General features: G+C 47.4%; 1 protein-coding gene across 1 annotated transcript in view; it reads right to left on the reverse strand.

The window, feature by feature from the left end:
- gbe1b (glucan (1,4-alpha-), branching enzyme 1b) overlaps nt 1–13110 on the reverse strand; it is a 99163-nt gene that overhangs the window by 47852 nt on the left and 38201 nt on the right. Inside the window, exons 8-10 of the mRNA XM_042063702.1 lie at nt 8563–8678; nt 7745–7872; nt 5680–5778 (exon numbers count right to left, since the gene is read on the reverse strand). Of these exons, the coding sequence (XP_041919636.1) occupies nt 5680–5778; nt 7745–7872; nt 8563–8678 (343 nt within the window). The remainder of the gene's footprint in view (nt 1–5679; nt 5779–7744; nt 7873–8562; nt 8679–13110) is intronic.

The raw sequence follows: 13110 nt of genomic DNA on the forward strand, positions 1-13110 counted from the left end.
ACACACACACACACACACACACACACACACACACAGACACGCGCGCACACAGACACACACACACACACACACACACACACACAGGGATTGTCCATGTACACACACAGACGACAAACAACTCATAGTAATCAGTCACGTCAAGTCAAGGGCAGTGGAATTAAATCCACATCCACATCAACATGCACTAGCAGTGGCCCGCCACAGGGGAGACCAGAGCCACAGAAACAGAAGGGACTGAAGAAAACGGGCCCTTCCTCTACCGCTCTAAAGTGACAAGACGTCAAAACCCCCAGCTTACAGGCTAGACGGCTGATCAGGAGGTCACTTTCCGCGCCTGTCCTCAGCCCTCTGCTGGCGGTCGTCTCTGACCATATTCTTGCAGCTCTAACAGTACTTGACATGAGGACTTTTAAACAGATGGGAGAAGTGTGTGTGTGTGTGTGTGTGTGTGTGTGTGTGTATGTGTGTGTGTGTGTGGGGGGGGGGGGTGGCATCAGAAGCCGAGAGCAGCCCAGTCCAGGGAGTTTGGCGTAATGGACGGCCAGCTCACCATTTGACAAGCTGTGTGGAGGCTGTGCCATCCAGTGAAGAAAAAAAAACGACCACCCTCGTACACACACAAACACACACACAAATAAACACAACCACACCATACACACACTCACATATCCCTAGATGGCCTCACAGCATGGCCAAGCATTACGGTCCACCACACAAGTTCAAGTTATGCCACCCCTGAATAAACAGACTACGATTTGAAATGTCAAACCCAACAAATTTCTGCTTGTCTAAAACTTGACAAGGATACTGTAACAGAATCAAACACATATTGCATCCGAAGCGGTGTTCTGTGAAAAATGAATGCAAACCCCCCCCCCCCCCCATACAAACAGAGCAACACCACCTCCAAACAGACAAATACAAACACACACACACAAACAAACAAACAAACAAACAAACAAACAAACAAAGGGCTACCAGACGAGAACCCGTTCTCTGGTGGAATGTGCCGGAAAGGCGGGCAGAGAGTGCAGCAGAGACATCCTGGGCACCAGAGGGGGTGAGGGGTGATTGGGGGGTGGTTCGATTGGCGAGACGCTTGACCAGTGAAGCGAGGCCAAAGCGGGAGGGTCAGCGCGGGCAAAGTCTGCGGATCCGCCCTGCGCACAGAGCCCGGTGCGGCCGGCACAAGGTAGGGGCTGGCAGTGTCCGACTGGGCAGGCGGGGTTGATTAACGATGCACGGAGGTTTCCCAGCGTGAGGGATGAGAGCAGCGCACACACACACACATACGCACATGCACACACACACACACAAACACATACAAAAACACTCTGAGTGACCACAGCACAAAAGGCCACCGCTGCAGCATCTTTTTCTCTTATAATATAAAAGGGTGATGGTGAGAAGTGTAGTCAATTCCTTTTTTCAAGAAAAGAAATGGTACAATGGTGCAGTGTAACGAAATTACATTATACATGTTTGTCTATTCAGTGCAGTTTTGTATTCGAAAAGAACTAAGCATGGGCATGCTTTTAGCCATTACTGAGTTATACTGATGAAACAACGTCAAAATAAGTGCAATAGTCCATTGCAAATAGTACATATTATCTATTAAGAATTCTGCTCCGCATCCATCATTTATAATCAGGGAAAGCATTACAAACTGTGTTGAGACTTTATAAACATGCACATCAGTGAGACTTTGAAAATACTGTGCACACAGCAGTTTAGGCGTGGGTCCACACCAGACACACACACACACACACACACACACACACACACACACACACGAAGAAGCTCTGGAGTTCGTCTTTGTGGAGGAGCTGAATGTATGTGGCCACCCAGGTGAAAATTGCAGGCTTGTGGGTGGAGAGAGAGGAGGGGAACAAGAAATCAATGCGAATGGAGCTGCACAAACACACTTCCAGGTCGGTGTCGAGCTGTGGGGTCAGGAGAGTGTCGGACTGACCTAGACTTCCAGAATGCTCCAGGAGGGGAGGAGAAAGGTCAGGGCTAGGGCTTATACACTGGCCTGCATCTCCCTCTCTCCCTGGTCCTCTCTCTCATTCCCTCAGCATTGCCTCTCTCTCTCTCTCTCTCTCTCTCTCTCTCTCTTTATCTTTTCTTTGCTCTAGTCTTACTCTGCACACACTCCCCTCTCTTTTTCTCTCTTTGTCTCTCTCCCTCTCTCAATCCATAGGAAATCAAACGCACAGAGTTTTGACCTTGGACCAGCATATGCAAATGACAACACTAAAGTTGGCACACATAGCCCGACTTTCATCCATAATTTACAGCGCTATAGGAAACGAAAAGTTAGTGCATACTGCGAGGTGAACAGAAAAGCAGAAAAAAAACTAGAATTGCACCTCCAAGGAACTGCAAGAGTACAGGTACAGTTCACCAAAAGTACTGCAACAGTACCAAATTTTTGAAAATGTATAAAAAATACTTTCAAACAACAAAGAAGAGATCTTTGCATCATTGAGGAATGGTGATTAAAAAAAAAAGAATTTCACTGGTATGGCCTCAGATTAATGAACATGGCAAAAAGCGGCTGGATAAATGAACATGAGGAAAAGTGGCCTTTGGCTTATAAGGAAAAGTGAAAAAAGTAGAGGGGAAAGGCTTGTAAAGTAGTATTAGTCCCTTTTTACAGCAAGACCTGGGGCTAATTCAGGTAGCCCATTATAGATGCTCATAATTACTAATCCTGGCAAGAAGCACTTAAATGTAGATGGGAGAAGGTTCGGAACGGGAGAGCTCGGGGAAAATAAAAAATAAAATAAATAAAAGAACAAAAAAAAAAAAATGGACTGTTCCATTAATTCAATTGCTGCCCAGTTAAATACTAACCCATTACATGGCCTCTTCACATTTGGTACATTTAGAAATGGTGGGCAGGCGTGAGGCTGAGAGGGAGCGGAGAGAAGAAAAGAACAGAACAGGAGGGGGTCGGAGAAAAAGAGGGTGTGTACAATAACATATGACGTGCTTTTCTGCATATGCTTTTATATGGTAAAAGCTACAGTATAAAGTAAGATATAGAGAGATAGATAGAAAGATAGATAGATAGATAGATAGATAGATAGATAGATAGATAGATAAAGAGAAAGGCAGAGAGGCAGAGAGAGAGAGAGGAAAAGAAAGAAGAGAGAGAGAGAGAGAGAGAGAGAGAGAGAGAGAGAGAGAGAGAGAGAGAGAGAGAGAAAAAGCATTTCATTGTGGCTTTTGTTAAGTATAGCATCTGAGCGGCATAGGGCACAATTTCTCCTCATTAAAACGCATATGGTACTGAAGGACAGCACCCCGTTCTTTGCCAACTCACTACCACTGCAGATTTAGTCTTCTAGAAACTTCACAGTGCCCTGACACTACAAAACAATGTGAAAAGTAGTTGTTGGTGGTGGCAAGTTCCCTGAAAGAAATATGAAAAAAGTTTAACTGCTTAATTTAAAAAGCAGGAAACGGTTATCTGGGAAAGAATAACATAGTCTGGCCATGAAAGTGTGTGTGTGTGTGTGTGTGTGTGTTTTCTCACAGCTTTTGAAAAGCAGGCTGGATCGTTCTTTTTTTCCTCCATGAATATGCATAGGCACATTAACAGCCGAGCAGTGCGAGACTGTTTGAAGTGAAACTCTGAAAATACAAAATGATTAAAGAAAATACCCACAGAACACTTCTAATGAAGCATGCTCCATTGAATACTAACTGCAAAAAAGCCCCTGTGTAACCATCAAAAGACAGATCAATACATCGGCTAAATGAAGCACACCTACCTAATTCAACACTAGCGACGACTGCACTGTGCGATGTTTTAAATTTCTGCTTACAAAGATGAACAGAAAATCTTTAAAGCTCCTGGAAACAAAGGTGGTCTGATATACTCCAAGGAAAAATAAAAAAAAAGTGAAAAAGTTATTAATTTTTCTTTTCTTTTTTTGTGGTAAATGTTACACCTATGTAAGCAGACAGATTGCTGGGCCGAGAGGAGGAGGGTGGCTGTGAGCATTCCTTTGCAGTGGCCCCCCGTGGCTTCTGAATTCATCATGCGGTAAGCGCATCTCTGAGCGTTTGCTTACACCCCAAGCTTCTCTGGCAAACACACACAAACACACACACACACGCACACACAAACACACACACAAACACACGCACACTCACAACACACACACACACACACACGCACACGCATAACACACACTCACACACTCACACACACACACACACACACACACACACACACACACACACACAATTGCAGGCCTCACCCTGCCTCTGTATGTACAAACCCTCACACTCCCGGTGGAGAACACAGCTCTTCAGTATGGGCATGCCAACAATTACTGCCTGAACATGTGTTTTTTTCTTTCTTGGGGTGGGGATGGGAGGGAGGGGGTGGTATTTGCCAGAACATTCCACAGCTTAAGGTGATTGAGTGGACTGTCAGGTATTGGACACCTCAACACCCCCCCCCGGTCCCTTACACATTATTAGACCCGCTGCTTGCCTCTGATTCGAAGGTGCTCCATTGATCAAGCAGGCGCCTCCCTGACAGTTCACCACACCGGGCCATGGATGAGGAGGGGAGCCGAGAGGGTGGAAGGGTGCTGGAGGGTCAGTGGATGAACGGAGATCTTTAGTCGGATTAGTGTGCACCTCACATCTGGAATAGCAGGAAGGGTCACTGCAGTGCAGCCCCTTTGCTCAGGTGCACTGCTGCTCCACTAATTACTTTTATTTTATTTTTGAAGCCAGAGGAGAGTAGCCCGGGTCCTGCTAGTCCAAACTCCCCCCACTGTATTTTACTTCAGCCATCTGGATTGGCTAATTACCTCAATTGCTGAACCAAGAGGTGGAACTAATGCATGACATCACTGGGTTTAGAGCAGGGGAGGAGAGGAGAGCTGAGCAAAGCAAGAGAGAGAGAAAGAGAGGGAGAGAGAGAGAGAGGAGGAAAGGAAAGGAGAGAAAGAAAGAGAGAGAGAGAGGAGAGAGAGAGGAGAGAGATGAGAGAGAGAGAGAGAGAGAGAGAGAGAGAGAGAGAGAGAGAGAGAGAGACATCTGCTTTTTTCTTTCCTTTGTGAGACAATCATGCTAGGGCCAAATAAGACAATAACAACCATCTAAGGAAGCCTCCCGCTATAAAGGAAACTGTCAGAAAGCAAAGCAAAGAAGGTGACAGCTTGTTAGCAGGCAAAACAGAAAGTTGGGGAACGCCTGATACCATGCTTGGAGACACGGGCTGAAAATATCACGCTCCATGAATTCACTCACTGAGTTTTGCATTACGACCCTCATTCCAATTCATTATGGCAAGCATGGAGAGTATGCTAACTATGACCACTTTAATGTGTTTATTACTGGGCATATATATGTAGGAAATGGAAGAGAAAGAGAAAGAGACAGAAACTGTGTATGTTTATGTGAATGGCCGTGTGAAAAGTACCACCATTTCCCAACTATGTACCACATCATCCATGCCCATGTCCAGTGTCACTATGCCTGAGCACAAAAGGGCTTTCAAGCAGACGAGCAGTGTAGTATTATGGATTGTGGCTGGTGCAAAAGAAATCATATGCTGCCCCTGGGTATTAAGTACAGGGCTACAGAAAATCAATGTGTAAACCGCGGATAATAGCTGTGAAATTACGGTAAAAGAAAGGGCGGGCCTACCTGGATCCATTTGTCTGGGATGGCCATGGCGAGACGATAGTCAAACCCGCAGCCTCCCTCAGTCACCGGACGGCAAAGGGCTGGCATCCCGGACACATCCTAGAGAGAGAACAGTCAACCAACATTTAATAAGATAAGTAACACGCACAAACACACACACACACACACACACACAAAGGTACATGCACACGCACACGCACACTCTCGCTTTTTGCTGTCCGTCGTGTCTGATGATGACGCTTGCTCCAGGGAGAGGGTAGAGTTGAGGGTTCAACACACACACACACACACACACACACACAGCAGCAGCAGAAGCAGACTTTCTCACATACTGGCTGGAGCTGACCTCGGGGGCCATCCAGCTCGATCCTCTATTATTAAACGACTTGACCAGATCTCTTCACTGCCACAAGGACAATCATCTTGGGCAGTAGAAAGAGGTGCACAGTGTGTGTGTGTGTGTGTGTGTGTGTATGTGTGTTTTGACAGCTACGACTGGGAGAATCTCCTGGCCACCAGAAGGGAAATGTTACAGTTGAGTGCTCCCAGGGGAATAAACACACACACACACACACACACACACACACACACACACACACACACACACACACACACACACACACACACACACACACAAGCTCCATGTCTCATGTCAATGCAACCACTAACATTTCTTTGTAAATACAGTGGCATACCATTTTTGTGTCTAGTGTACGAGCTACCACATACCGCTCATGCTTTTGACTATGAGACTGCAACCACTTGTGTTTACAGTACATCAAAATAGGATTGCATTCCATTCTTGTCTCAGTAAAGATAAAACTACACACACCTCTTGAGGGCATATCTGTGATCCTGGAGGCATCACAGCTTCATGTGTACTTCATACAATCAAACACCTCCAGCAACCCGCTGATCACAGACCCTTGAGAGTGCATAAACACACTGTAGTTTTTTCCTGAAGAGCAGGCTGGCTCGGATAGAAAAACAAAACATGCCCACTGGCTCAGGCAAAGGGCTGCAAATGCACAGGACTGCATTCATTCACTCAGGGCAAAGTGACCCTGGCCTCTCCTTGGTCTGAGGCAGTGTAATGAACGCACCGCCAACCCTAGAGGAGCCAAGGAACCCCCCCAACCCCTGCACTGTATTTACAAGTGGGGCGTCAATGACATCACCACCTATAGTGTGTCATACAGTTCTGCCAGGAATAAAAGAAAGAGAGAGAGACATAGAGAGAGAGAAAGAAAGAGAGACAGAGGGAGGACAGGAAAAAAAAATCCCATTTAAGGAAACACATATCCAAACAACAGCAAAATGCCATTAGGCCCGAATGTTGTTCATTAATTACCAGGCTAGGAGGGAAATAGTAACGAGGACAGTAAGTGCTTTCATTAATCATGGTTGGAGACAGTGTCACGCTGGAGTAATTGAATGTATTGTGTGCGTGTGGCTGTAGAGGTTAATTCGCCTTTACGGTGGTACAACTAGGAGCCATAGTTGTCACCATTGCAGTTTGCTTGGGTGTGTCGGATTCTAAGTAAGTTGGAGTATGTTTGTGTGTGTGTGTGTGTGTGTGTGTGTGTGTGTGTGTGTGTGTGTGTGTGTGTGTGTGTGTGTGTGTGTGTGTTCCTTCATATGAGAGCACAAACAGAGATAGACCCACATAGAGTCATTGAATACAACACATTCAAAAACAAATAACCATAAAAGCAGAGACTCCCCTCCATCCCTACTACAATAAACATCTGCTGCATGTCAGTGGGAGAGGGAGTTTGAAGGTGCTCTCCCTCCCTCTCTGTATGTTTGTGTGTATGTGTGTGTGTGTGTGTGTGTGTGTGTGTGTGTGTGTGTGTGTTTATTCATGAAGAGTATGAGAGCAGAAGTTCTACACCGTGTACGTTGTATGCACAGCCTATATGTCCCACGTTCCAGTCCAGCTCTGGCCCAAATCCGACCCAGAACCTGGCCAGCTCCGCTCCGGCTCCTATCGCAGCAGAACATGCGTGACTGGGACGGACGTAAACAATGCGATGGATCTCTGCCTGGATAAAGACGAGATTACCTCCGCTATGGTGATGCAGTCCTCAAAGAGAGTGTGCAGCATATGGTTGGCAAGCATCAGGTAGACCAGGGAGTCCTCATCCACCTGCAGACCAAAGTACTCCGAGTAGTCCCCAGAGAAACCCACGCCTGCGGCACGGAAATGAGACGAACAAACAAACACACAAACACAGCGTCTGTGAAAATTATGGAGAATAACAGGAATCCCACCAACAGACACGACGAGGCCTCTTACACAGATATGTGCCTGCAAGATAATGTATTCGTGACACACATTCATACAGCCACAGAAACAAGCAAAACTCACACACACACACACACACACACACATACAAACAATTACATGCACACATGTGTGCACACACAAACACACACACAAACACACACACACACACACACACACACACACACACACACACACACACACACACACACACACAGAGATTCAAAGACGTTTTGGTCAAAAGTCAAGCAGAATTAAGGCAGCTGCATTTGACCGGCTTGTTAATTACTTGCCTGCTTGAAAGCTTGCTGTGTTCCCCGAACTTTTATTAGACACCCCAGCTATACATAAGCAATTTACATAATTATTTCTATGCATGACTGACATGAGCTAATTTTGTTACAAGAAGCTCACGCTGTTCAAGCTCTCAGTATGGCTCTCTCTCTCTCTGTCTCTCTATCTCTCTCTCTCTCCTTCCATCCTGAAATGCATTAAAAGTCCCCATAAAAAAAAGAAATCCTTGAAACTTGCTGAGGTTATGAGGCTAACGCTACAGTGGGGCATAACAGCTTATGGCGGCGATAAAAGGGACTCACCAATGCCGTGGTGGTGATAAAGCATAGAGGTCACGCCGTCAAACCTGAAGCCGTCAAACTGATACTCGTCCATCCACCAGCGTAGGTTGGACAGCAGGAAGCGCATAACCTCCCAGCTATAAGGGACAAAAATAGGACAAACACACACACACACACAATAAAAAAACACATTCATATGAACATATACACATGCACACAGTTACATCAACACACACACACAAAGGAACACACACATAGACAAACATGAACACACACACACACACACACACACACACACATACACATTCAAATGAACAAGCACACACACAGAGTCACATCAACACACACACACACACACACACACACACACACAAACAAACACACATACAGAGAGGGGGGGGGGGCTGTCAAAACATAAACTATATACACAATTGCAGGTGCTAAACAGGGATACAAATCTGTGACGGGATGTGTTTGAATCATTCACATTTTCAGAGCAGTATCTGTCGAGCTTTCCTCTGAACATTACACTAAATGAACCTGCTACAGTATGCACCCACAAACCAAACAAGAACAGAGTGCCATTGCAGTCAACAGCACAGTTTCTGTTGCATGGTAGGTGGAGGTCTAAACCTCTGCAGGATCTCCACTCTTCTATCTTTCTTCTCTCTCTCTAGCTCTGCTCTGACTTTCTCACTGGCCGAGATCAATGGCCCATGTCACTGATTTCTGGGGGGGATTTGTCTCCCCTCCACAGGACCCCGCAGACCCACCGTTTTTCCTCTGTCCAGATTGACGGGATTTCGCCCAAGAGTCAATTAAGCATGCGCTCCGGCCGGGCAGCCCAGGGCTCAGACGGGAGGGCACACTGGTGAGCATCACGGTGGCGTGGCAGCGGTGGTGGTTTTGGGCAGGGGAGATCAATGACAGAGCCATTCCTGCTGGACGGAACTGCGGAGTGGTGCTGGGCTGCCTGCCGTGACACACTCAGGACAGTTTAGTCCAGCCAGCACACGGCACACACACGGTGACCTACTGGGAGTCGAGTTCTGAAGATGCTGACTTGCACGGAAAATAAAATACATATACAAAAAAAGGACATTGGGTAATGACCACTTGAGACAGGCTGACCCTCAGAGAAGGTTTTTTGGAAGGAGGTTTGGATCTGGGACGGGGGGGGCGGGGGGTGGGGGGGTTGTTGGGTTGGGTGGAGGGGGTGTTAGAGAGGGGAAGAGAGTTTAGTTTTTATTTTGGGACCCGAGCATCCTTGATGTCTTCCCAGTCCAAGAGCAACGGCTGCTGCCGCTGCTGTGAGTGCTGCTGCGTTGCCATAGAAACATTGGCTTGGCATGCAAGTGGGAGAGTTCCTCCGGCTCTATGTGCCGTGCACACGAAAACAAATCACGCCGGCAGGGGCCAAATGAGTGGAAAGCAACGGCAAAGAATGGAGACGCCATTCTATTATTTCCCAAAACCGTCGGCTGTTCAGTGGCAACTGAGAAAACGGACGCGTTACGCGCGCGTCCACAATTACTCATACCATTGAGGCCGTATACAATGTCTGCATTAGCACAACAAGAGCTATGAGCTGGAATGTTGTGCCACAATTGCTTATTTACCGGGGCTCACCGGGCCTGCGTGGAGAGAGCGACACAATGAATCAAACAGATGGACTCATTCCTTAAGACTTCAAAATATCTCTCCGCTCACAATTCACCACAAATGAGATGCCGTCAGGCTCAAAGATATTCATAATCCAAAAATCCCTCCTCTTGTCACATGGTGCTTAAACCAGGGAAAGGGGAGCGATTTTTCACAGAGTTACCAACTCTTAATGCAACTTTACAGAACAATCTCCTCGTCTTCAGCGGCAGTGGCACAATGTCTTGGCAGCTCGAGCATCATTGGATGCGGCACAATGCATTACATTCGCGCTGCGCCCCTGGCATGCGCCTCGACACACTTTAGCAGCAATGAATTCAGAGTGAAATATATAGATGGCCCATAAGTTCCACTGGCAAGAGATGAATTCCCCCCTCGGTGTGACGCCAAGAGCCAGGGCTGGCGCCTTTTTTCTTCCTCCCCACACCACCACAATAGGCCCCCCCATCCACACACCACCCCCACCCCCCCCCTCCCTTGAAATTTGAATTTGTTGCATGGGCAGAACTGCATGACACGTCTGGGCAAAGCTAAAAAAAAAAAATACACACAAATAAAATGTGAGAGAGAGAGAGAGAGAGAGAGAAAGAGAGAGAGAGGGAAAGACCGAGTTTGCGGCAGTCCCAGAGGCCATCGTGTAAATAAAGGTATGAATCGGCACGAGGCCTCAGCACCTGCCATCCGTATCCCACCACCGCCACCTCCGTCCAACAACGGCAGGCCTGCCACGACTCGATAAGCGTACGGCTACAGCGGTCGAGTAGGATCCCAGAGCGTGATGAATAGATTAGGCTCTCCTCCGATGCCGCGCCCCACGGAACAAAAAATAAAAATAAAAAATGTGGCCAGACCACAATACGTTCTCTCGGGAACGAGATAATGGCCGGCAAACGCCAGGGGCCCGGCAAGTGCCCAGCACCGGCGTGGAGAGCCTTAAGCACTGTTATTAATCAATACCGGAAAAAATGGCCAGGGGGAAAACTTGTGCTCGCCATTTAAAAGAGTGGGAGCACACAGAGTGCCTGTTAGAGTGTGTGTGTGTGTGTGTGTGTGTGTGTGTATGTGTATTCCCCCCCCTGCTTTAATTCAGAGCTTTATTCACACTTGCCTGTTGGACTGTAAAGTAATTTGAGAGCAGAATTGTTGAGTGGGGGCTGATGCGAGATAAACCGAACTAACAGGTTGCTCTGCATCGGCTGACTGATGGGAAGAAACAATCCTTCCACACACAAAAATCAATGAAGTTCCTCGTTAATAACTTTCTCTAATTTGTCGCGCTGCACCAAGCTTCGAGTACATTTCTGAAGAAGCGAGGCGTGATGAAACATATTCACATCCACCTTGACATTCACTCGAAGCAAAAATATAATAACACTGAGATATGGTGTAAATCACTCCTGAGTTAATTTAGCTGCGCTTGCATGTTTCTTGAAAAAAAAAAAGCCAAAAATAAAGCCCAACGTGTCCCCAAATACATACCAGCACACACACAGACACTCACAGAGACCCAGGTTAAGGTGGATGAAACTAGGTGACCTCATTTACATGCCGTGTCCGTGGAAGGGTGGGTGTGCAAGGTAAGCCACTCCGGACCCCTTTTTGCGCTGATGATTTAAGTCCCTGTGTCCTCCGTATTACAGTCTCGCCGCTGAGATAAGAACAAATAAATTTCGCGGGCTGACAGGTCATTTCACAGGAGGCGTGACGCGGAAGCGACACGGGCTGACAGACTGATGGATGCGGTGCCGTCGGACCCTATGGGACGAGTATGGCACCTCATTTACCGCGGTTCAGCGGCGGACCTGTCCCCGTGGTGCCGCCGTTTCCATATCCCGGCGCATTCAACCAACAGACAACTCCAGCTGCATCCGGCATGTTTATTAGGTGAGAAATAACACCGCCATCGCCGTCGTCGCCCGCTACCCCCCCTGCCTGTGGGCTATCACACTGCATCCGTCGAGGGAATAAATTGCGAAAGTGTCAGCGTCGATATCGTGTATTATAATCCTGCTCTGTCATCTACTTATTTAAGCAAATGGCTTCCATCAGGACGGCACAGACATAATGTACACTTAAGCCAGGTGATGAAAGAGGTTCCTGAGTCAATGGGGCATTTGGACGTTTCGGAAATTAAGGGGCGACTGAGAGGAGGAGGACAAGGAGGAGGAGGAGGAGGCCTCCTGCTCAGGCTGTGGAGGAAGTTTCATATAGGACTGCTCTCATTTTCTACCATGCTAATCCAATACCTGGGGTCATGCCAAGCCTGGTATACACGGCCAGTAAATACATTAACCCAAGCCTTCCACCGGACATCCGCTCACATCTGCCGACGGAATACTCGGCGGGGGATCCGATGTTCCACACCACATGTTTGGCATGGATGAACAAAGGGCCGGCCGGAATTCTCCAGACCTCAGCCCCTTAACGAATCCACACCTTGGGGTTTTACTGTCCAATCTCCGCGAGTCACATGTCGTCTGACGAGGAAGATGGATGGGGTAAAAAAAGCAGTATTGGTGTGTGTGTGTGTGTGTGTGTGTGTGTGTGTGTGTGTGTGAGTGTGTGTGTTTGGTGTGTGTGTGTGTGTGTGTGTGTGTGTATGAGTGTGTAAGTGAGTGAGTGAGTGAGTGAGTGAGAGACAGAGAGAGAGAGAGAGAGAGAGAGAGAGTATGGGAGGGGGTGGAGATTAAACAGTCTGGATCAAACCATTCTGAAGCGGATCCATACGAGGCATGGGGTGCTTCAAGGCGAGGAGAAAGGCACTGGCTGGTGGAGAGGAAGACCTCCTGCCCTTCAGCGCTCTGCCGAGGCTCAGCGGATTAATTTACTCCCTCTCAGGAGATGTCCTCGTGCCTCTTTTGAAATATCCCATTAGGGTGCCATTGAAAGGCATATAATGATGCTCCT

The sequence above is a fragment of the Alosa sapidissima genome, chromosome 15, assembly GCF_018492685.1.
Source record: "Alosa sapidissima isolate fAloSap1 chromosome 15, fAloSap1.pri, whole genome shotgun sequence".
Taxonomy (NCBI): Eukaryota; Metazoa; Chordata; class Actinopteri; order Clupeiformes; family Clupeidae; genus Alosa; species Alosa sapidissima.